Raw genomic sequence first — 23,166 nt, 5'->3', positions numbered from 1 at the left:
TGAATTCTTTATAAGGAAAAAATAGGTGTATTTTATCTCCTAATTTTGGAAATTCAGGGATATTTCTTTAGTTCTGGAGATAGCCTTGTGGCTGATAAAGAGAAGCTGTCACAAAGTGATCACACTGATCAAAATGAGAGAATCAGGGGCCAGGCTCTTTCATAACCTCTTGAAAAACAACTCATTCCACTAAGAGTAGCATTAATACTACTAGAGAGAAACGCTCTCATGACATACATACCTTACATTAAATCCAGAATCTAAAGGTTTCACATTGAGAACCAGGCTCCCAGCATTGAAACCTGGACACACACCTGGACACACTACTTATTGAACCCAGCTTTCTAGATCCTGAGCCTAGATACATATACTGTATCAAGCCCAGGCTCCTAGCACGTGAACCTGGACGCTTACACTGTATTTAACCTCCCAGCACTTTAGCCCAGGCACACGTATACCCTGCAGTGGCAGAAAGTCCCCCATAAAGATTGTTGCTCCCCACTTTCAAACTGTAAAATAATATACACAAAAAAACGGAGTCCAAAGGACTGCCTCCTCACAATGAATGCCCTTAAGCAGTCACTGGCCTCAGAACACATATCACCCACAAGGCTTTGGGACAAACTGACATTTTCCAAGCACAAGGCCACAGAGAATTGTCACAGCTGGAGAAATGACAAGCCACAGGGCAAACACTGATGGAAATATTTTTCGTTAAATTCAACTCAAGGATAATTATTTACTGTACATCATAATTACAGGACTTATTCAGAAGACCATTCTGGCCACGCTGCAAGAACCCCCAAGGAAAAAGGTATTTTAAGCCAAAATGTTCCAATATTTGTAGACATTACTGATGGATTCTACAGTTATCTTTTCTTACTGAGTTACAGTGTGTTTTTTATTCTGCTTTTACTAGCAGTACTATCACATTTATTTCTCGCTCGGAAATAAAGTTTAGTTAAAGTCTCCTTGTGAACTGCTACTGGGAGGAAAGTGAAAACCTGCGAGAACAATGAAGCCCTGAGTGCAGGGTCTAAGTCAGCAGAGGCTTGAAACTCCTCGAAATGGTCGTGAAAAAAACAAAGCCCAGGGCCATGGAGAAGTTTCTGGTTACAAACACTTGAACTGAATCAGGGAGTACTTTGTGTCAAACTTCAAACCAAATGAAAAGGCTCCATAATACTAACAGGCAGAACTGTTTCCCTACTAATCAAGCCTTCAAAAGCAGTGTTTTCACATTCCTTACCTTTCCACTCAGTCAATATACATACACATGAGTTACTTCTGAAGAGACAGTGCATCTTGCTTCCTGCAGACTGGGTATCCATGGATACTGCAGAGTTTCTGGAGAAGCACTGCTTAGAATGTTCCATACCAGTCTTAAAGGGACAGGGCTCATCACTCCACAATGAATTACCTCCCAGGAAGACTTGCATGGGTGGTCATCCCTTCCACACTCTTCAATGGAGTACACAAGCAAAGGCATGTAGAATGAATTCCCACCAAAGAGAAATAAGAGGGAGACTGAAGTTGGTAGAGATCTACTTTTGGCGCAAATACTCTAGTAACACCCTTTATCACCACTCATGATCGTTTTTATAATCAAGCCATGAAATCAGAGAAAAAAAAAAAAAAGCTAAAGGGGAAGACACATGGTGTTGGAAATATTATGCCCCAATTTAAATCCTCACATGATGAAGCACTGGGAAACAGTGCAAGCCTGTTAGCAGGCTTAGAAATCAACAGTCAGGGGCCTAAAGCAGCACACGATTAAATTCAAAATCTGGCTCTAGCTGGGAGTGGTGAGAAGAGGATCTAGGGTGGCCTGTACCAGCCAGAGTGAAACATTTTCTTAAACAGCATCAAAAGCTGGCCTTGAGACTGTGTGGTATGAGCCTCTCACCTGGGTGACACAACACAGGATTAACGTGCACAGTGGTAGCTTCCTGCTGCATCTGAAGAAGAATCGGGTCTTAAAAGTAATTATAATTAAAAATCCTAAATTACAATGAATCTGCCCTTCAAGGATATAGCCTAGTGGTAAGCCTGAGTAAAGGAATTCAAGAAATGCAAAACAGAAGCCAGAGTCTGGAGTGTTTAACAGCTTTTTTTTTTTTTTTTAATTCACACAGAAAAACATTCTCTTCTCCAGTCTTCATCCACGGCATCTTCCTGAGCTTCTTTTAGGGTTTGGATTATCTCACCTTTCTTGTTCAAGTCCAGATAACAGAAAACAGACTCTCATCTTGGGGAAAACCCCAGGAAACAAAGAAAGCAGCTCTGTGGAGCAGCAAGGCGATCTCAGGAGCCCGGCTCTGCTGAGGCTGTGGCCATGCTGGCATTTCTTTCTGTTTCCAGCTCAGAAACAAGCTGGACTATCTCAGGGTGACTGAATTTTCCTGAGGAGGAAAAAGACATTTCCATATTGATGAGAGAAGACACCCACTTCTTCAGCTTGACCCCATGGCTCTCAGGGGCCCTGTTCTCTGAGCTGGACCATATCCCCAAGCAGGAGATTCTGCATCAAGGAAAAGTAAAGGAGAACAGTTATGAAGGTGCAAAGATGAGAATCAAAGAGTTAGGAAGAACTGGAGGAACACTACACAGCAGCCCTTGAGTGCCTTTATCAGGAACTGTAGGGGAAGCTTGGGTGAGAGTTGAGAGGGCAGAGACCTGTTGCGGATAGCCCTGGGGCTAATTATATTTGATGTTAATTCCATTCTCCTATGAGGGGATGTGAACAAGGAATGAGTTAGCACTGAGGTGATTTCCTGTAAACCTACTTCCCACCTTAATTTGTAAAGTAAAGGGGAGATGATGATTGGGCAGATAAAAGGGAAGGTGGAGAGGAAGGAGGGATAGAGAAGAGGAAAATGGAAGAGGGAGAGGACACAGAGGAGGAGGAGGAAGAACAAGAAGAAGAAAAGCTGAAGGGAAGTCAAGGCAACAGCTCAGTATAAAATAACGACAGCCCTGTCTAGAGGAAACAGCTGGAAAAAGAAAACTGAACCGGTTTCATTTTCATGCAAATAATATTTTGGAGATTAGTCTGTGAGCCAGGATTTTGTCTTGCTGAGGCCACACAAGGATCATGGCAGACCAGAGAAAGGCCTGTTCTTACAACCCTCTCAGAAGAAATAGACACAGAGCTGACCATAAAGGGCTCCCAGGAAATGAACAAGGAATCATATTTGAAGCTATAGGAATGACCATCTTTAACACGGTAGGTATAACTTCTTGATTTGTAAACTATCAAAATGAAGACAGCTAACAGTGCCAGCTGCTGCTCCGAGCAGATCACAGGAATTATCCGCCAACATCTAGACACAATATTATAATGTAAGTCCTACTAGTGTTCCCAGGTTATATTGGATGGTTGAATCTGGGGCCTTGCACATGAATCTGGGCCCATGCAAGTGCTCTGCTATGGAACTATATCCTTAGCTCTTGCTTTTAAAGATAGTCTTACTATTTAACTGAGCTGTCCTCAAACTCAACACTTCTGGATCTACTTCCTGAGTGTGAGCATGTACCACACCAGACTTAGCTATCCCCACTGTAAGGAAAAGGAAACAACGGCTCAGAGAGCCTAAGTGGTTTATGGAGATTTACAGTTATATGTGGCATAAGGAAGATTCAAGCCCACACTTTCGGAGGCCAGGGCTGTGTTATGCGGTACCATAATGCCCATCTGGAGCAAGGAGGTGGAAGACCTGATTTAAATCACTTACTCCAGCCTTACAGGTCTAAAGCACTAACAGACAAGAGCCCTTTCACATTCATTATCTCCCCCTGAAAACCAAGGAATTTTGGTTCGCAGTTTTCAGATGAGGCAATGGGCTGTGAGACATCAAGAGACCAGCAGCTGGCAGGTGGCAGGGCAGAATGTGAAAATGGTGCTCAGCCACCAATGTTACAGTGCTCCCAAGTGCCACTGGCATCTCAACCATCCCGCCATTCCCATTTTCTTTCCAGATGCTCTACTTGAAAGGTCAGAAGAGGGAACCGATGTGCTCAATAACATCCCATCAGTCCTCACACTAAGAGTAAACCAAACCAAGCAATCAAAAATGTCTATGTGCATGAGTACCTGCTGTGGAATCATAGAAGTCTTGAAGTCTGCCAGGCTTATTCTCTAGGTCTTCGTATTCTGAGGCCTGAAGGATCATTTCACACTGGTCCAGCTGCTTCACGAATTTGGCTTCTTCACTAGACTGAGTCTCATACTCCTAAGGAAAGAGACATTTAAAGGTTATGATTAGGCTGCCAGGTAGGGGATTCTCCATGTACTCCTATTTGAGTACATGGAGTCAGAATCATAGCTTAGGGAACAAATATTCAATACCAACTGCATTTCTCCACAGTATACAGATATTTAGAGACACCTGTCTTGCAGGCACAGATTAGCACTAGGACTCCATGCAAGGACATTCCACAAAGACCACGGGGTGCCCTGGGGGAAGTCTCAGACACTTCCAAATTCTTCTCTTCCTGTCTTGGTTTCAAAGTCAACAGTTTGTTTTTTTTCTTTAAAGAAATTTAATTATATGTATGGGTGCCTCTGTGTGTGTGTGTGTGTGTGTGTGTGTGTGTGTGTGTGGTGTATATGCGTGTGCAGATGAACATGTTTGTAACAGCTGTCCACCATGTTTGAGACAGAGGTGGGATCTCTCATCAGCCTGTGGTTTGCTGCATGGGCTAGGAGGCCAGGGAATCCCAGGGAACTGCCCATCTGTGCCTCCCTGGACTTGAGATTATAGGCATATTTCACCATTCTTCGTTTTAATCTCCCTCCCTCCTTCCCTCTTTCCCTCCCTTCTTTCCTTCCTGTGGTCCATCTAGAATAATTAGTTAAGACCCTCTGGGTTATAACTACTTGGGACATTAGAGAGAATCTATGAATTTTACAGACACTACAGTGTATGCATTGTGGCAGGAGATGGTGAATCTGGTGGGAGGGGAGGAACATTTCTACCTTTTCTTTCCCACTGTCCCTTCTGAGTGAAACGGAGTTCCAGGGGGCATTCTCAGAGCAGAACACATCACCTGCCACAACAAGTTCCAATTAATGCTATACAGACTCATTCTTCTATCAAGACCAAAGTAACCCCAACTGGTTTCCCACAGAATTCCCGTGTAATTCCACCACAGATGTGTTCAGATAATAATTTAGTCCTGCTTTCTTGACAGTGAGACACAATATACAAATCACTCAAAGGCTTCCCAGTTGCATTTGAAGCCTTATTCTTATAAAGGCAGTCATTTGAATTTGGTAAGAGCTGAATCTTACACAGGGGAATCATTTAAACATGAAGCCTAATACATTTTGCTTTATCTCAAAGGCACTTTTAAAAAATTACATTTTATTTAAGTGTTCATTCACATTCATAGTTATATAGTTACAGTTAAATAAATTCAGGTTCACAATTTAGCTTAAACATCACGGATTAAGCAAACCAATCTAGAATTTCTTTTCTGCTCACAGTAAGAAAAAAAAATTAAGAGTGTTCAGAAATACAGTATATTGTTGTGCAGGTCAGTTTTTTTGTTAGCTTGACACAAAACTAGGGTCACCTGGGAAGAGGGAATCTGGATTGAACTCCTTCTATGAGAATGGCCTATAGGCACGCCTGTGGGGAATTTTCTTAATTAGTGATTGATTTGAGAAGGCTCAGGCCTACTGTGAGTGGTACCATGCCCTGGGCAGATGCTCCTGGGGTGTATAAGAAAGCAGACTGAGCAAACCAGAAAGCAGTGCTCCTCTGTAGTTCCTGGCTCTCCTCTTGCTTCAGTTATTATCCTACCTTCCCTCAATGATGAACTATTACCAGGACCTGTTAGCGAAATAAGCTCTTTCCTCCCCAAGCTGCTACCGTTCATGCTATTTAGCAACAGAAAGCAATCTAATGCCACCCACTGTATAGAGAATGCTAATGAATTTACAGAATAGTTTAAAAAACATGCAATTTGTTGGAATTTCCCTTAAAAATTCATTGTAAAGGCATTCTGTAAATTTATCTTTCAATAAGAAGCCATGGGATTGGTGACATGCCTCTTCAGTCAGCAGGTAAATGTGCTTGTCACCAAGCCTGATGACTGGAACGCAAATGATAAAAAACCAATAACAGTAAGTTGTTCTTTGACCTTCACATGTGCTGTGTCATACATGCGTGTACACATATGTACATGGAAAATAAGTAAATTTAAAGTCAGGGTTGGGCAAAGAACACTGTAGACCAAGCTCTTGGGGTGAGAATTATTCTGACAGTTAAAGAATTTCTGAGAACTATTTCTAACATCAGACTTGAGAGTCATAGGACAAAAGAGGAAAAGGAAAGGCCTAAATATGAAAGCAACCATAGGTGTTTTCAGGACCCAGGCTTCCTGTAGGGAATCTCAGCTTACTGAGCATCATGGGCATTGTGGTGGGGTTGGTCCCAGCAGGAAGGGGCATATTCAGATTTGGTGTTCATAAAGATTACTCCAGTTTGCAGTGTGGGGCAGTAGGTTAACTAGAAGCAGGAAAATCAGGTTCTAAAATCAGGGCAGCAAGGACAGGAAAATATGGAAGAATTTGAGAAATATTATTATGAACTGAAATAAACAAACAAAGTATAAGCAAGTGAGAGAAGCCACTGACCTCCAGAAGCCTGCTTAAGACTGGCACCTGTGTGGAGAAAGCACTGGGGTACAAGAAACACTTAGCAGGCAGTGGGTGTTCACTATAAGCTTCAAGTATGCAGAAAGATACTGGGCAAGATTCTGTGCACCCAACAGTAAATGAGCACTAGGAGCTTAAACAAGGACAGTCCAGTCCTAAGATACTCCCTGTCTGACTCCTGGGTCATCTTTTACTAGAACAGGGACCCATGCTGGCAAGCAAATAAAAGCTGAGTAGAGTAAAGGTTATCAAGATTAAGAAAAGACCTAAGTTTGGGAAAGGAAAACAAAGTTAAGAAGTCCCTTTAAAAGTCTCCATATTTCCCTAATATTACATTATTAAAGCACCAATACAACCACACACACACACCCATCCATACACACAAACAGAGCAAAAACAACAACAACTACCACCTGAATTAAGGGAGGGAGACCTGAATTAAATTCTATTCCATCAGTTCAGGAAATATGATTTCAAACCAAGATGAGCAATGGATAATGCCATTGGTCAGATCCCACACAAACTTAGTAGATAGAAGAGAAAGTAACACACTTCCCATTTATACCAGAAAGATATTCTCAGATCTAAAAGTAGATCAAACCTACCACAAACTACTCCCAAAAAACTAAAAGACACACACACAAAAGTAAGACACTATGGAAAGGCCTAGAAAAGAACAGAGGTAAAGCTCACTTTTGAGAAGATTTCTAAGTGATGTGGAATCTAGGGGCAACTGAGCACAATAAATACGCCTAAGAGAGGTAAAAACGGAAATAGAGTGTACATTTAACAGTTTGAAAAAGTAAGATACAAAGGGTTTCCGAGAAACTGGAAGACACTGACAGCTGGCAAAAAAGAACAAAAGCATGCAAGAGTAAAATAAAATAAAAAAAAGAAAGAAAGAAAAACAAAAACTAGATGTCAATAAAATTTCCTTGCAGTAACATTTTTTTCTAAAATATACTAAAAGCACAGATTAAATACCCAAGGAAATTAACTCAGAATGATCAATACAAAGATACATTCTAATGAAAATTAACAGACAGAAAAGAAATTCTTTGGACTCCTATATAAGAATAGAATCTGGCATATAATGAGAATAAATTGACAGCCAGACTTTGACAGCAATGTTATATGTTAGAAGAAAAAGAAAAATGGACTTAATATACTCAGGAAAAAGAAACTATGAGCTAGATATTTTATATCCAGAGAAAGTTAATTTTATGAACTAAAAAAAAAAAAAAAAAAAAAATTTACCAAGAGACTGAGTGAAATGCAAGACATTAGGGAACGATGCTCTAGGAGCCATTCTGAAGAATCAACCACAGAGAAGTCTCGAACACTGAACTGTTCAGGAGTGCACAGGCCTAGAAGTGACCAGACTGACTGGGTGTTTTGGAATGAAGCTGGTGCAAGGCCGTTCCTGCTGTCAACAAAATCAATCAGTTTTCTTACTTTTCCTGTAAGAACTGCAACCAAAGAGGAGGCGAGGGAGAAACACAAAAATATATAAGCGACAAAATAAAAACATTAAGTTACCTTCCTGTAACCTCTAAGGTTTAGAGGCTAAAAACATAAAAAAGAATTATGTACTATCTCCACTTTAGAGGTGGTGAGGCCTGGGAGAATAGAGCCCGTAAGTGAGGTAGATCTGAAGTGTCAAACAATAGCCAACTTTATTCAGAGCATCAGACAATTTATACTCTGGGGTTTAAGATGACACCTGAGCAAAGTTCTCAGGACTTCAAGCTGTATACAATCACACGGACAAGCCTTATGTAGCAAAAACAGGTTTTGTTTTGTTTTTAAATAAAGGCATATAAACAAACAACAATAGCCAGTTGTGATGAATTATCTGAAGTAAATTCATTCCTATCCTCTACACCTGGGAGAAGCATGAAACACATTCCAAAAACAATTTCCTGTTTTGGAAAAACTGAGGTCACAAGACTCTTGTCTTTTTTCTTGGAGTTTTCTCCCATGCATTCAGAATTCTCTGCACACAACTTCATTCTTGGGCTGTGTTCTGACAATGTAGCTCAAGAGGAATGAATACAACATCCACCTACAGGTTTGTCGCAGGGATCCGACCTAAATGAACACAAGACTTCAACAATGAGTATGCAACTGGTAAATGCAGGTTTGAGGGACTCCAATACTGGCCACGAGTCTACAAACCTCAAGAGACAACTTGAAAACAAAAGAAATGAATAAAAGGAGATACTATAGGTTAACAGAGATCCAAAGGACAGATTGAGTTTAAAAAATATACATGAGATTAAAGTACAACATCTAAGAATGAACGATAAGATAAAAATGGCATCCAAATGTTTTCAATGAAAATCAGGGTAGTGGCTACAAGCTAAGACAAGCTAGAAAAGTTTCCACCCATGTAGCCTCTACTTTCCTACTTAGAGACAAACATAAAGGGTGACCTGCTATAAACTTAGAAGAGTAAGGAGCAAGGCAGATGCTTGAAGAGGACAATAGATGCGCAGAGATTCCAGGGAAGTGCCTGGGACTGTACAGGAACAGCAGAACACTCTGTCACCTGCAGGTGTGACAAGCCACCAAATGACTCAGGATAGGGTTTCCCAGTGGCAGGACTAGAAGGTGGTCATAGGAGAGAAAGGAAGGGGAAGAGAAGAAGAGTGGGGAAGGCTGGCTCTGAGGGAGGGCTGCTATCTGTGATGTCCCTCTTTCACACCTTCCTTTCTCTGACCTCCTGGTGGCATTTGCTCCCAAGATCTAGGAGCTCACATTGCTCTACGATGAAGACAAAATGGAAACTTGTTAACCCAACTGCATCTCTAATTGATGGGCATCTGACAGTACGGAAAAAAAATTCCAGGGTAAAGAGAATCCCCAGATAGGCGGCTAGTATGGAACACTGGCTCCATGTGTGCACTGGGGATTGGAAGGATATAGTCCCAGCACTCAGGAGACAGCAGCAGGCACATCTCTATGAGTTCAAGGCCAGCCTAATCTACAAAGCAAGTTCCAGGATTTCACGGCTACCCAGAGAAAACCAACAATACAAAGTAAAAAGTGTAACTTTTCTGTGATATTCTCACAACTTTCTCCTGGTTTACTAAAACATAATTTCACTTTTATAGTGAAAGACATAATCCAGATTGTCTAACCCCTTAAACCTCTAGGCTGGCAGATGTTTATAATGGTGAACAACTGTGGTGACCACACTAAAAATAAAAATATCCACCAGCTGTGATTTTCTATGTAGCAAGTATTACACTAAGTTCTACAGGTACCAATATCAGGACATAGGTACTGAAAGCAAACCAAACAGAGTATATGGAATAGAGACAGACTTGAACTCTCTATGTTCTAAGCATTTTACATATATTAATTACTTTAATCCCCATATCTATATACTGCTATTTATCACAGATGACTAGATGAAGACATGGAGAAATTAAATTGCCCTAAGTCATGAAGCTAAGAAATAAGAAAACAAGCCCATGAACACTGACAGTCTGTTACCAAAACCCATGTACCTGCACATCAATTGTTCCTTTTCCTTTCTGCCTGTGACCTATGGCTACGTCTTACATGGAAATAGGGCCTCTACAGAAGTGACCGAGTTATAATATAGGCCTAATCCAGGATGTTTAGACACAGACTCTAGCAGAAAAGGACACCATGCAGTGGATGGGTGGAGACCAGAATGGGCAGAGCATGCCAAGATCACAACCACTAAATAACATAGAGGCAAGGAGGGGTTCTCCCCATCAGGATTCTTTGATAAGGTTCATCAAGTATGTGTATAAGACAAAACAACTGCTACCTACTTGGGAGTTATCAAGTGTTTTATATTTACTCAAATCCAAAATTCTACTTGGATGAGACTATTTTAATCCTGTAGATTTTTCAGAGAAAATTTCAGTTAGTTGCTGGTGGCCAACAAAGAACACAATTCTATAGATGCTGCCATGCCACTGGGTTTACAACAAATATGAGGCACAGATAGGCAGATTCTTAGAAAGCTTTCCAAATTCTAGGAGTGTTTTGTCCTTAAGAGATAATGAAATTCACCTCATAAGTTCACATCTCCTCTTTTTCTCTGCCTGGATGAAGTGAAACCTTACTTTATTCTGCTATTCCCCACCTTACAGAGCATACTTCAAAAGCTACTTAAAAGTATATGCTTTTAGATGGAAACCAGTATTCCCCAAAGACACATTCTGCTGCAGCTCAGTCAGTAAAAGAGCTTATTTGCATACAAGAGGTCTTAAATTCAATCCCCAGAACCAAAGTGGAAGCTAGCATGCTGTAATTCTAAAGCGGCTGTGGCCCTTAGAGACCTTGTCTCAAAAGCAAAGTGAGGGATACCTAAGGAACGACAGCCAACGTTCACCTGCACACTCACACACACATGAGGATGCATGCACACAAATAAAAGAGTTAGGTATGGGTACATGGGTGTGGACAAACAAAACAAAAAGCAAAAAGAAAAAGGAAAACCTCAATAAGTGCAGAGAAGTTTCTGCAGCAGCTGGGAGGCAAAACCACAGCAAATTTAGACACTAGTTACATAATCTGAGCAACTAAAACACAGGCAAGCCATACACAATTCAATAACAATAAATATAAAATGAGCCCAGAATGTATACTCACTTCCCAGAGTTCATATAGCTCCTTCCTGAGGTCCTCTGGCAGCAGCTGGGTTATATGTTTCATAGCCTCCTGAAATATGAAACCATTACGTTTTTTACATTCACCTTCATCTAAGACAGTATCTAAGTCTACAAAAGCCAAATAAGGGACTTGGAATCTTTTGAATAACTCCTAGTAAACTGGCCTTTACTGGTTCCATTAAAAAAAAAATTGTATTCATCTTCTATTACTTCCATTATTTCAAAACTTAAAAGCATCACACAGAAAGGCAATTAGTGTCACTATGACATAACAGAAATTACACTGTTTCCCAGAACGCACTGCTGAACACTCTATCCTCTCTGCTCCAAAGGAGCTTACCATCTCAAGTGACTGCCCATCCGAAAGCACTCTCCTATGCTCTGGTGGTCGTCCGCAGTGTCACAGAGCAGGACAATAGCCAGTGGGGTTGAATGACTGTGTCCCCAGAAACTGCTTGAAGGGATGCTGGCCACTCTGGGGCCTTCCCAGGATGTGTCTGTCCAGCAGAGTCTTCCCTCACTCATAAGTACTTCTAAGTTCTATGTGGTATCTGCAGTCCAGCCTCTTCCTTCCCTTTGACCACTCTACCGCTCACCAAAACGTCACATCTTTTAAAGGGCAACTGGCTTCCAAATAGCCTTAAAGTCTTTCACCATTTCACCCTGTCTACCTCTTACTCTATTCTGGTGTTAACCAGAGGCTAAACTCTTTGAAAAGGATAAGCTGTTAAACATAAACTTCAATAAGAGCAAGGTCTCATATAAAAGAAAACAATGAATTAGAGAAGAGGAATGGGTATTTGTGTGCATATTTATAAAACAATGGAAGGAAGCATGCCCTGTAGCTTACAGCTGCATCTAGAGCAAGCAGAACTTACCAGTACCAGCAATTTGCTCTTATGGGTGGAGGCACCATCCTGAGTGGCTTGCTCAGACACATAATTATAGGATCACATCACCCAGAGTGGCAGGAATTCTATTTTATACTTTCATTCTTCTTGTTTCTTTATTGTAAATCTTCGCAATGAACTTGAGAAAATAATTTTTATATATTGTCTCCATAAACGGTGTATTTTACCGTACTATCCCAGCAATACATTATTTCTTGTTTTATTTTTCAGAAGTCCTCAAAAGACATTTGAGTATAGGTATATTGAAGCCCAATCTACTTGGAGTACATGCTTAAACACTTTGCTTTGAACAGGAATTATTTGTCTGCCTCTTCTTAGCTCACTGGCCCAGTACTGAACATAGCAGAACAAAATGTAGCCCTTGACTCCCTTATGCAAGATACTTTACTTTTATGAGCACATCCCAAAGCCTGAAATAGCATTTCAGAGACCACACCATCCAAATACTGACCTATTAAAAAGCTTCTTACTGATAAAAATTATTATGCTCTTGGAAAATCCTGCCCATCAGGCAAGAAATTTCTGGGCAAATGATGCTTCAGGTTAATATTATGCATGTCTCTGCTGAGGGCAAGGAGCCTTCATTTAATTATCTTAATGCATGTCTCAGAGAGCCAAATCTTGTGCATAAACACCATCTGTAAAAGGAATCCCAACCTTCCTGTTTTTGAACCTAGACCAGTGGCCTGAAGTGGTAATGACTTGCCAGCTCTCTCTAGACCCTGGGTTTCTCAGCCAAGAACTTGATGTTCTCTAAGAGGCTTGCTTGGGTCTTCTGCCTATGACGTTTATTCCTCTGTGAATCAGCAGGAGTAGGCGGCAGCAAAGATGATGGGGGCCAGAAAGGGTTTTTCCTACCCAGAATGTGGCACTCCAGAAGAGAGCAGCAAGCACCATGGATGTTCAGAACCTTGCGCTCCTCCCCCAGGTGACACTAAGCAGGACCCATCCTGTCAGGAGTCATTATGTTCCTCCACCTCTGGCAGCTGTGCTACCTTTACTATGTCTGCAATTCCTCTTGAGAAGTTCCTGGCATGCTCTCTGTGGAGAAAACCCTCATGCCCTTCCAGAGTGACAGTGTATCTCCTTTCCTGGCACATTTCCCCATGCCAGCTCCTCTGTCCACAGCAATCTTCGGCATGACTTTTCACTTTAATGTCTGTATTTATACAGAAATGAAACCAACGTCCTCCACCAAGCTTCACCAGCCAGGACTTTCTTCTCCATCCTCTTACTCTAGATCACACTTCATTACCCATCATCCTCTGGTTCAAGTGCCAATTCCTTTCTGTAACCGAGAATTGCAGCAGATTGCTTTCTTTCTGTATGAATTCTGTCAAGCAAACTAAGGGTTTTTTTTTTTTTTTTTTCACAACAGTCCAGACCTATACTGAGAAATATTTCCTTCTCTCATGATGTACAGGCTATAGTTTGAACCTGTCCTTTGGGAGGAAGATGGACAGATGACCCAGTCTTATAACATTTCCAAGGTGGTTTAGCGTGGTTTGAACCTAAATTAATTCCAGTTCTGAATGGGATCTTCTTTCTTCTTTGGGACTTTAGCTCTAGTCTCCACCAGCTTTGAAAATAGCTTCTTAAACCTACCTTCTGTATTAAGCCATCTTGATAAGAGCTTCCTTACTAAATGACTTAAGACCAACTTCACAGGCCCATGAGACAAGTCGTTTGCAGTAAGCGATTCCACCCTTCTTCAGCTGTAAGGATGAAAGAGTTAAGAGGTGGAGGAGGAAGGGATTAAGGGAGCCTTCTTCCTGTGTTTTTCTGCATCTGCCTCAAAAATGTCTCTTTCTAGCCCTGGCCTCAGAGTTTGTAGCTTCCACTGATCCTAATTTAGTATCTTATGTAAGCTTTTTATCTCTGTGAATGCATTTTTTTTTTTTTTTTACTTTTTAAATTTCTAGCCTCTACAGGACTAACTTAAAATTTTACTAAACAGTAATTATAATAATGAATATATTTGTGATTTAGAGAATTTCTCTCCAAAGAGATTACCTGTGATGGGGGAGATAATTTCCACACATTGAGTTAAGTCCCAGCTATTTCTTCTATTCTAATGAAAGCCATGCCATTTATCTATACACACTAAGACTGAAGCCTGTCTACTGTCATATGACCCTGAACATGCCCCATTTTGTCTGATTTTAGAACAGAGGCAGGCCTGGCTAGTATTTGGATGGGAGACTGCCTGGGAATACCAGGTGGTATAGGCTTAAAAGCCAGGTGGTAGTGGTACACACCTTTAATCTGAGCACTTGGGAGGCAGAGACAGGAGAATCTCTGAGTTGAAGGCCAGCCTGGTCTACAGAGTGAGTTTGAGGAGAGCTGGGGCTACACAGAGAAAGCCTGTCCTAAAGAACCAAAATAAAGAGAGAAAAGAAAATAGAAAACCAACATGACCATCTGTTCCTGAGTCAAACACAGCAGGAACAGGCATATAGTCTTATTTTTACATTAAACAATGGGGGGTAGGAGGGATATAAGCCAAAACCAATTCTGTGGTAAAGAAACCCTTGCTTAGAGAAGACCGTTAACTTTCTAAAAACAGTCAGTATGGACTGCAAGCCTTTCTTGAAAGCCTTTTGTCATTAGTCCCACAAAGTCTAAGCTATTGAGTACTAAACTCTATACATATTCAACTAGTTGTCTACTAACTCTATACAAACTGAACTAGATATCTACCAACTATACATACACAGCTAGTTGTCTCCAAACTCTATACAGATTCAGATAGTTGTCTACAAACTCTATACAGACTCAGCTCTATACAGACTCAGCTAGTTGTCTACAAACTCTATACAGACTCAGCTAGTTGTTTACAAACTCTATACAGACTCAGCTAGTTGACTGTCATAAGTTGAGCTCCATCTGAACACTTAGGCCCTAAATCTCGACAGACACCCTCTCCAACATTCCCCTTCTGAGACTGGCTAGGCAATGCCTCCTATATTGCAACAGGGCTAGTGAATGGATTTGCTTAGGGGACAGGTCCTCCGTGAGGTCTTTTACAGAGTCGATAACCAGCACTGACCTCTTCTCTCCTGTGTTTCTCTTCTTTAGGGATGTTATCTGCGGGTGCTATGTCCCCAACGATGCATTCTGCCATATCATGTACCAGGGCTAGGCGTATACATCTGACCAGGCAAGAAATGTTGAATAATTATACAAAATCAAATTCACTATAAGTGTCCTTTCTATACAATCTTTTTAAATGTATGTTAACAAACTACCATTGTCTTCAGACACACCATCTGATCCCATTACAGACGGTTGTGAACCACCATGTGGGTGCTGGAAATTGAACTCAGACCTTGGGAAGAGCAGTCAGTACTCTTAATTACTGAGCTAATCTCTCCAGCCCTCTATACTATTTTTAAGCTTAATAATATATTTTTCTTTCTCTCCCCCATAGACTATTTTAATACGATACTTTCTAAACTAATTATACTCTACCAACCTATATTAGTCCTGAATCAGAATTGCTTATAAATACTTAACACAATACTATCTATCTATATGGTCTGAGAGTATAGGATAAACTGACTTTGAAAAAAATGGTTGATTTTACAAATGCTCATTTTAGGAGGTTCCAGGAAGTCAGGAGATGTTTTACTTACACAAAATTTAGAACTCCAATGTCTACTGCCAAAACGGTCAATATATACAGTAATGGATGCAGCTGAACTGATAGGGTTTTGAATTTGTATAGTAAGGCTACTGACCTTACAGCTTGTAGTGTACTGGCCTACAACGCACAAGGCCCTGAGTATGATGCCCAGAATCACTAACAGGGGATAGAGGGAAGTACTTCAGAGGGGAGACCTGAAAATTACATTAAATAATGTTCTCATTCCATACTGATCATTTAACTCATGGCTATGAGAATAATCATCAGAATGGCAGGTGCAAATAATGAGGCAGGTGCCCCAGAATGGCTGGCATTTTTCAGTCTTAATACTCAACAAATAGTCTCAAAGCCTCCTAGGTTTCCCACCTCCATTTTTTTTTTTCTGGTCCAGGTCAAAATCTCTGACCAACTTCATTCATATCTCCAATTGACTTTCATTTTTGTCTTGTGGTTTTTCTTTGTTTGCCAAAAATTCCCTAAGTTCTACTCTATCTGCAGAGCAACAGGACTTGCTGGGCTCCCCCAAAACATCCCTGAAGTCAACCTTACTTCCTGTTATTCCCCAAAGTACTCCATTACCTCCCCACCACCAGCATTTTGTTTCTGGATACTCTATACGCAAAGCCTTTCACTACTTCTTGACCTGTGTCACTCAGCTCAGATGCCATCTAACCCGTGAAGACCAACCAAGAACATGAGATCTTCCCTGCTACTGGAACAACTGGCTAATTTCCTACCCTAACTTATTTTGTAATTTTTATTGAAGCCACATCAGTCCTGTGCAATTCATTTGCTGTCTTCTTTGTAAACTCTTGTCTTGTGATTATCAAGCATTTAAAAAAAAAACTTGCTGATGATCTAAAGAGATGCTAACTCTTTATAGCTCCTATGTAGTTACTGCCACATTAGTTCAACAATATGGCCTCAGAAATGGCTATCATTATTCATAAAAGCAGATAGCTCAAAGCCAAATAAATACTAATGCAAAGATACAATTCACACATATTCACCCTTTAAAGGCTCTAACTTCTCACTTGTTTCCCCTGAGACCAATGCAGAATGTAACAACAGAAAACTTACTATAGTTTACAACTGAAGTAATCCTCACACAGAGTCCAGAAACCTTCATAAGCATCAATGTTCAAATAACTTACCTATCCTTGTTAAGACGGTCATCTCTGGTCACCATGGCCATAACTGCCATCCGGTACATGTGATCTGACACGCTTTCTGGCTTTTCGACATTTCTGTATACCCAGCCAGTCCGTGGAACTCTCTAATAAGATAAGGAATTAAAAAAACACTATCACTGGGAACAACAACAAAAATGACAGGTGTTCTTCATGAAAATGCCAGAGAATGGCCACAGAGCCACATGTCAGCTGAGTCGTGGTTTCAAACCAAGACTATTTTTAAAAAAATGTTTCATTTAAACTAATCATATCGATAAAAATCTGAAATATTACTAGTGAGTGGACAATTCACAAATATACAAAAATATTCAAAAGTATACAAAAGTCCAATAGTCTTTACTCTGTGCTAGTGAAGCATAACTATGGGATAATACACAAAAAGTTTATAGAGATAAAAGCAAAACTGGAGGTTCTCCTGGTGGTACACGCCTGGAATCTGAGAACTCAACAGGTGAAGACCCAAGTTCCAGGCTGCCAGCCTGTGCTGTTCATCTGTGGTGTAGTTAGGAAAAATGCAAAGCAAAGCCCCAGTATTTTTCCTATCTACGAGAGTAGAAGATTTGTGCCGTCCAAAAACTCATTTCATACAATAATAGAATATTCTGTACATGCAACATGTGACAGACTCTCCAATTCTAACTCAGATGGCTTGGAGGAGTTTCCATGACAGTCAAGCCTTTCACTACTTCTCAACCTGTGTAAGTCTGCATTTTCTCTGGGAGTTCTATGCATCTAAAGAATTTCACAAATAGTCACAGTGTTACAGAACAGCTCATCTTGGAACAAAGGGGGCTCTGCACAAGCTCTGCCAAGCAAGGGCTGGTGCACGCTGAAACCGAATTACTGAAACCAACAGTTCCGGAAGTCACGGTGACAGAGGAAGGTTTTCACAGCCTACGTGCAGGGGCTTCAGCTCCTGCCTTCCGCTGCCGCTCCGCAGCATCGCCATGGCCTGGGCTGTGGCCGCGCTGGGCACGGAGCGTGCGCGAGTCCCCGGTCCAGCCTCGGCTGCGTACCCGCCAGCTCCTTCTCCGCACATCCAGGCCGCGCAACGCCGGGCTGAGCGAGGGAGGTTGCGTGAGGTCGGAGCCTGAGCTGGGCCGCACCGCCTCCCGGCCAAGCCGATCCCATCTGCTCACCTTGAGCTGCCCAACTAGACGCAGAAAACGCAACAGCCCGGCTCCAGAGCCGGATGAGGCCGAAGCCATGCTGAAGTGCATAAGAGCTGGGCGGTGTCAAACTCAAGCCCCTCCCCATTCCCCTTCAGCTCCTCCCCACCCTTTGGCTCCTCCTCACAGCCCCACTTCGTCCTTTGGTAGAGCACTTTCTCTGGACTAAGGTCTGTGCTCAGACTTTGGATGGTCTCTGCTCAAGTAACCATCAACTTTCACATGGATCGCAGCTTGACGCTAAAGGCAGAAAGGCCTAAGGAGGATGAAGCTGGATAATGCCTGCAAACCTTGCTTCTTAGAAGCCCAGTGTCTGATTGGCAGGAAGAGCTAGCTATAAAAAGCTTCACTTAAAGGCTGAACATCCATAACCAGTTTAACAAAGGCACTGGGCAAGCCTGTGAAGGGAGGCAATGCTTGGCAGACATACCAGGAGAATTTGGAGGAAGCAGGAAATGGGCTAGTAAGAGGAAGCCCATGGTGAAACCACAAGCACCCATTCTGCCAGAAACTGATCAGGATCTTCCAGGACTACCTGACTAGTTTCCATTGACAATTTGATGGTACAAACTTTTAAATGCAGTTAATGGATATGGACAAATTCAAGCAGAGGGAGTTGAGGATATGAATAAGATTCAAGAAGAAAGAGAAATAAAAAGGAATTCCAATTTTATTTGTAACAAAGTAGGTTTATTTGTTTACAGGGCCCTAAAAGGTGATGGTTCTAATGAACCATTGTCTGTTCTCGTTTCTCACTACTTGATATATCTACCACCTCTTCCATATGAGCCCGAATACTATACTGGGAACTATAGTAGAAAATGTATAGTCATCATAGCATAATGTTGGTATAGAATGTTGCTCAGTAGATTCTACAGAACCCTGAGGCAGCATCCATGAGCAGCAATCAGGATTATAAAGTTAGCTCTACAGAAGAAATTAAAAGTTGGCAGTATAGTGTAGTTGTGCACGAGGTCCCAAGCGCTCTCCAGCACTGAGGGTAGGTGAGTAGTGATCCTAGGTGTAGAAGGCCCTATTCCTGTTTTTATATATAGTCCCTATCTGCTTCCTCCCTATAAATCATACTGTTAGTCACACTAATCAGAGTGTTTGAATCAGATGTTATCACAGTAAAAATGCCCGTGAAAGTGGCTTTTTAGAGTATAAAACTTTCTGGAAATCATAAATAGGACTTTATGGAAGTAGAATATCTTAAATAGCACCTTGCTTACCACCCTAGTTTGACAGTGTGAACTTGGGAGAGTAGGGGCTCTTTATTCAGAGCATCCAGCAATTTGTACTCTGAGGGTTAAGAAGATTCAAATGAGTAAAGTATTTAATGACAAAGACAAGCCATATGTGACAAGAAAATGTTTTTTCATAGATGCACATGAACAGTATCAGCTGAAATAACTCACTCCTATCCACTATACCTGGGAGGAGTAAAAAAAAAACACATTCCAAGAACAATTCTGGGGTTTGAAGAAGCTGTGGTCATAAGACTCTTGCCTTGTTTTCTTGGAGTTTTCTCACAAGCACTTAAAATCCCCCTTGCTCAACTCCATTCCTAGACTGTGGTCTGACAGCACCCATCACCTACATCAAGATTTAGCAGGGAAAGAACATTCTTCTTAGAATAGGAGCAGAGGAAACATGGAGAGACCTCATGAGTGACAGATGTCTTGAACCACTGGTGTTACTTAAAGATCTCTTGCAAAGGAACACAGTGGTTCTCAGGGATGTAAGAAGTGTGTGCTGCCTCGGGTGTGTAGTGTGGCTTTTTGAGAGGCCAGCAGAGTTGTAGGCAGTGTTTAGGTGAGTTACTGACCCTAGAGGAGACAAGCAGCATAGCATGGAGTGAACTCTGACCTGGACCTAAGCTCCAGCTTTCCACGTCAGGGGAATCTTGGCAGGTGAAACCTCTGAAAAATTACTGACTTGTTCCTTTAAACATTGACCATTTAGTTGATGTTTCCATACAACAGAAATTTAATAACTACTCAAGTCAATATTCAATGTATTCACTTGATTCTACAATTTATTCCAAAGACTAGTACTAGGGATCTATCAGTGAAAGTCTGATCATTTATCTTAAAACCTATTTTTTTTTTTTTTTGGCACATGGTGGTACATGCCTTTAATCCTAGCACTCAGGGCCAGAGGCAAACAACTATCTGAGTTCAGGTCCAGCTGGTACTAGGACAGCCTTTTCTGAGTGAGTTCTTGGACAACCAGAACTACACAGAAAACCTCTGTCTCAAAAAACAAAAACCTAACTAAAAGTTTAATCTCCATTCTTAATTTGACTAGATTGAGAAACACCCAATGGTTTCATAAAGCACACCTCTAAGTGCATCCATGAAGGCATTTTTGAGAGGATTAAAGCACAGTAGTTCTGTCTTAATGAGTGAATCCATCCCTTCAAGGTTTTATATTATCATCATTATTATTTATAGTATTATTGGCTAAAGTAGAAGATGGGATAGCTAAAGGAAGTGGGTGGCTGGGGTGTGCACCATGGGCCATATCTTCCTTTGGGTAATGTAATAATCAGCTTTAATTGTCAAGGTGACACAATCTAGAATCACATGAGACAAGAGTATCAATGAGAGATTGTGTAGATTAGGTTGGCCTGTGGGAGTGTCTGTGAGGGATTGTCCTAATGATGAGTGATGACCCAGTCGGAGAGTGGGAGGTACTATTCCTTGCATTTGGATAGTCAGCAGAGCAACACACATGTGCACAATGATTCATTTCTCTCTTCTCTCGACTGTGGATGTGTAGATGGGATGTGACCTGCTGCTTTTATGTACTGTAACCTGGAATGTGAGCTAGAATAAGCCCTTTCTCCCTGTGTTGCCTCTTGTCAAGGTATTTTATCATGGAATCAGAAGAGATGCTAGGACAACCTTTTCTGTGCTTCCTGTCTGATACAATGTTCTGATCCACCACCTTTACCTACCATGATGGGATGGGTTGAACCCTCTGAAACCTTGAGGGGAAAAAATATTCCCTCTATAGGTTGTTTTTCTCCAGTAAGAAGCCTGATGTATATGAAGAGAGAAAACACAAACTTTTGCCACACGGGGCTTAGATTACAGTTGGGAGAAAGATAGTTGCAAGTGAATGGAATGTCCCAATACATCAGATGGTGTGGTAGGACTACGATTGTCAGTTTGATTGAATTTTAAAAGCACATATGGAATTAAGGAAGCACACTTCTGCATGTGTTGTAAAGGAATTTCTAGACAAGTTTGGCTTAGGAAACAAACTGGTCTAAATATGGATGGCACCATCCAATAGGTGAGAGACCTTCATTGTATAGGGCTGGGGGACAGAAATAAAAAACGTGTAGTTATAAAGTCTCTCTCTCTCTCTCTCTCTCTCTCTCTCTCTCTCTCAATTCTCCCTTTCCTCTTCTTCCTCTCTCATTTTCTTCCACCTTTCCTCCCTAACCCCTCTCTCCCTCCCTCCCTTCTTCACTCCCTCTATTTTCTGATATTGGGGCCACATTGCTCTGCTATACCTTTGCCACCATGGTGAATTAGAAACACTTTCAGTGTGAGCTAAATAAACCTTGCCTTCCTTAAATTGTGTTATTAGTCACTTTGGACAATGGCAAGAAAGCTGACTAACACAGATAGTAAGGAATGATCAAAGAGGAAATAGAGTAAAATAGCTAAAGTATAAATTATAAATTATATGAGGTACTCTGATAAATTCTCCTTCTAAAGTGATACTGGAATAGTATTGTTGTGGGGTCCACTTAAATCAAATATAAATGTGACAATAGGTCAATGCAGATGACAAAAGTCTATTGTAATCATGCTGCTACTGATTATCAGGTCTGCAGCATGTTTAAAGACTGAAACCATAAAGTGAGGGTGGAACAGGATGGGTTATAGCACTGTCCAATTATATTTTGACATAAGGGGTTTGGTAAGGGCATTTTCACCAGGTTTCTGAGTCTGGGAACAAGAATTTATTTTGATTCTGCAAGGAAGATAAAGAAGTTGTCCCTGAGATGTCTGGATTCAGACAACTGTCTCCTTACAAGTTGTCCCTGAGATGTCTGGATTCAGACAACTGTTTGCTTAAAACAGAAGCTGTTCAGCTATAGGGAAGCTCCCAGCGACCCTAGGGACTGAAATCTTTAATTTAATTTCTTCCTATGATTAATTGGAGACTGCAAATGAAATTGAAGTACTTAGAATAAGTTTATTTTGCTTATTTCCAATATCCATGTAAACAACTGGGTCAGGATTTGGGATTTGAAGGTAAGACTAAAGGATTTATGACACAAGACACATGGGTATAAAAGAAAGGGAGGAATAAGGATGATTCTAAAATGTTTTGCTTGGTAGCTAGAAGAACAGAATAGCTTTTTGCTGAGTTGGGGAAAGAATCAGCAAGCATAGCTTGTGGGATGGATGGAAACTAGACATTTACTTTTGTTGCAGTTGAGACCTCAGTCAGAGGTTCTAACACAGGTGAATTTGAAAGTCAAGGGAGAGGTAAGAGCCAGAATAAAGATCAAATATAGCATGGCACATCAATAAAACCATAAAACTAGATGAGACCTCTTGACGGCTGAGGAGATATCCAATAACTGAGTCATGGAGCAGCCCAATATTTAGACCTTTGGAGACCAAAGGAGTATACAGTGAAGTAGAAAGAGAATTCAAAGACAACAGGGTGCCAGAATATTTCAAATAGGAAGAAATTAACCAAGGATAGGAAGGTGATCAACTATATCAATGTTATATCAGATAAAATCCAGCTTTAACTGCCAGATTTTATGTGTTCCATCAACTTTGAAAAGAGCAAGCTTTCAGTATGGTAGAACAGCAAGCAAACACCCTAATGAGTTGGGTCTGGAGATAACAGCAGTGAGTAGCTCATTCAAAGTGAAGTGGGCATGTGAGTAC

The 23,166-nt window shown here is 41.1% G+C and overlaps 1 protein-coding gene across 1 annotated transcript; it reads right to left on the bottom strand.

Annotated features, from left to right (window-relative positions):
- Positions 1-2,094: 2,094 nt before the first annotated feature.
- Hddc2 (HD domain containing 2) lies at positions 2,095-18,298 on the bottom strand. The gene is made up of 6 exons (XM_021174990.2): positions 18,209-18,298; positions 17,031-17,152; positions 15,280-15,382; positions 11,300-11,368; positions 4,094-4,232; positions 2,095-2,402 (listed from the first exon to the last, which is right to left on the bottom strand). The coding sequence occupies exons 1-6, from the start codon at positions 18,287-18,289 to the stop codon at positions 2,305-2,307; spliced, it is 612 nt and encodes a 203-aa protein (XP_021030649.2). The 5' UTR covers positions 18,290-18,298; the 3' UTR covers positions 2,095-2,304.
- Between the last annotated feature and the right edge of the window lie 4,868 nt (positions 18,299-23,166).

The sequence above is a fragment of the Mus caroli genome, chromosome 10 (assembly GCF_900094665.2).
Source record: "Mus caroli chromosome 10, CAROLI_EIJ_v1.1, whole genome shotgun sequence".
NCBI classification, from domain to species: Eukaryota; Metazoa; Chordata; class Mammalia; order Rodentia; family Muridae; genus Mus; species Mus caroli.
Note: the sequence above shows the minus strand (reverse complement) of the source record. Positions and strands in the feature narration are given on the sequence as shown.

Bases quoted from the DNA above. Each gene is read 5' to 3' on its own strand.
- Hddc2 (XM_021174990.2), bottom strand. From the start codon at position 18,289: ATGCACTTCAGCATGGCTTCGGCCTCATCCGGCTCTGGAGCCGGGCTG. The intron at 17,153-18,208 runs GTGAGCAGATGG...TTATCTTATTAG, and splicing joins GTCTAGTTGGGCAGCTCAAG to AGAGTTCCACGGACTGGCTG. The intron at 2,403-4,093 runs GTACTCATGCAC...TTTCCTCCTCAG, and splicing joins CTTCTATGATTCCACAGCAG to GAAAATTCAGTCACCCTGAG.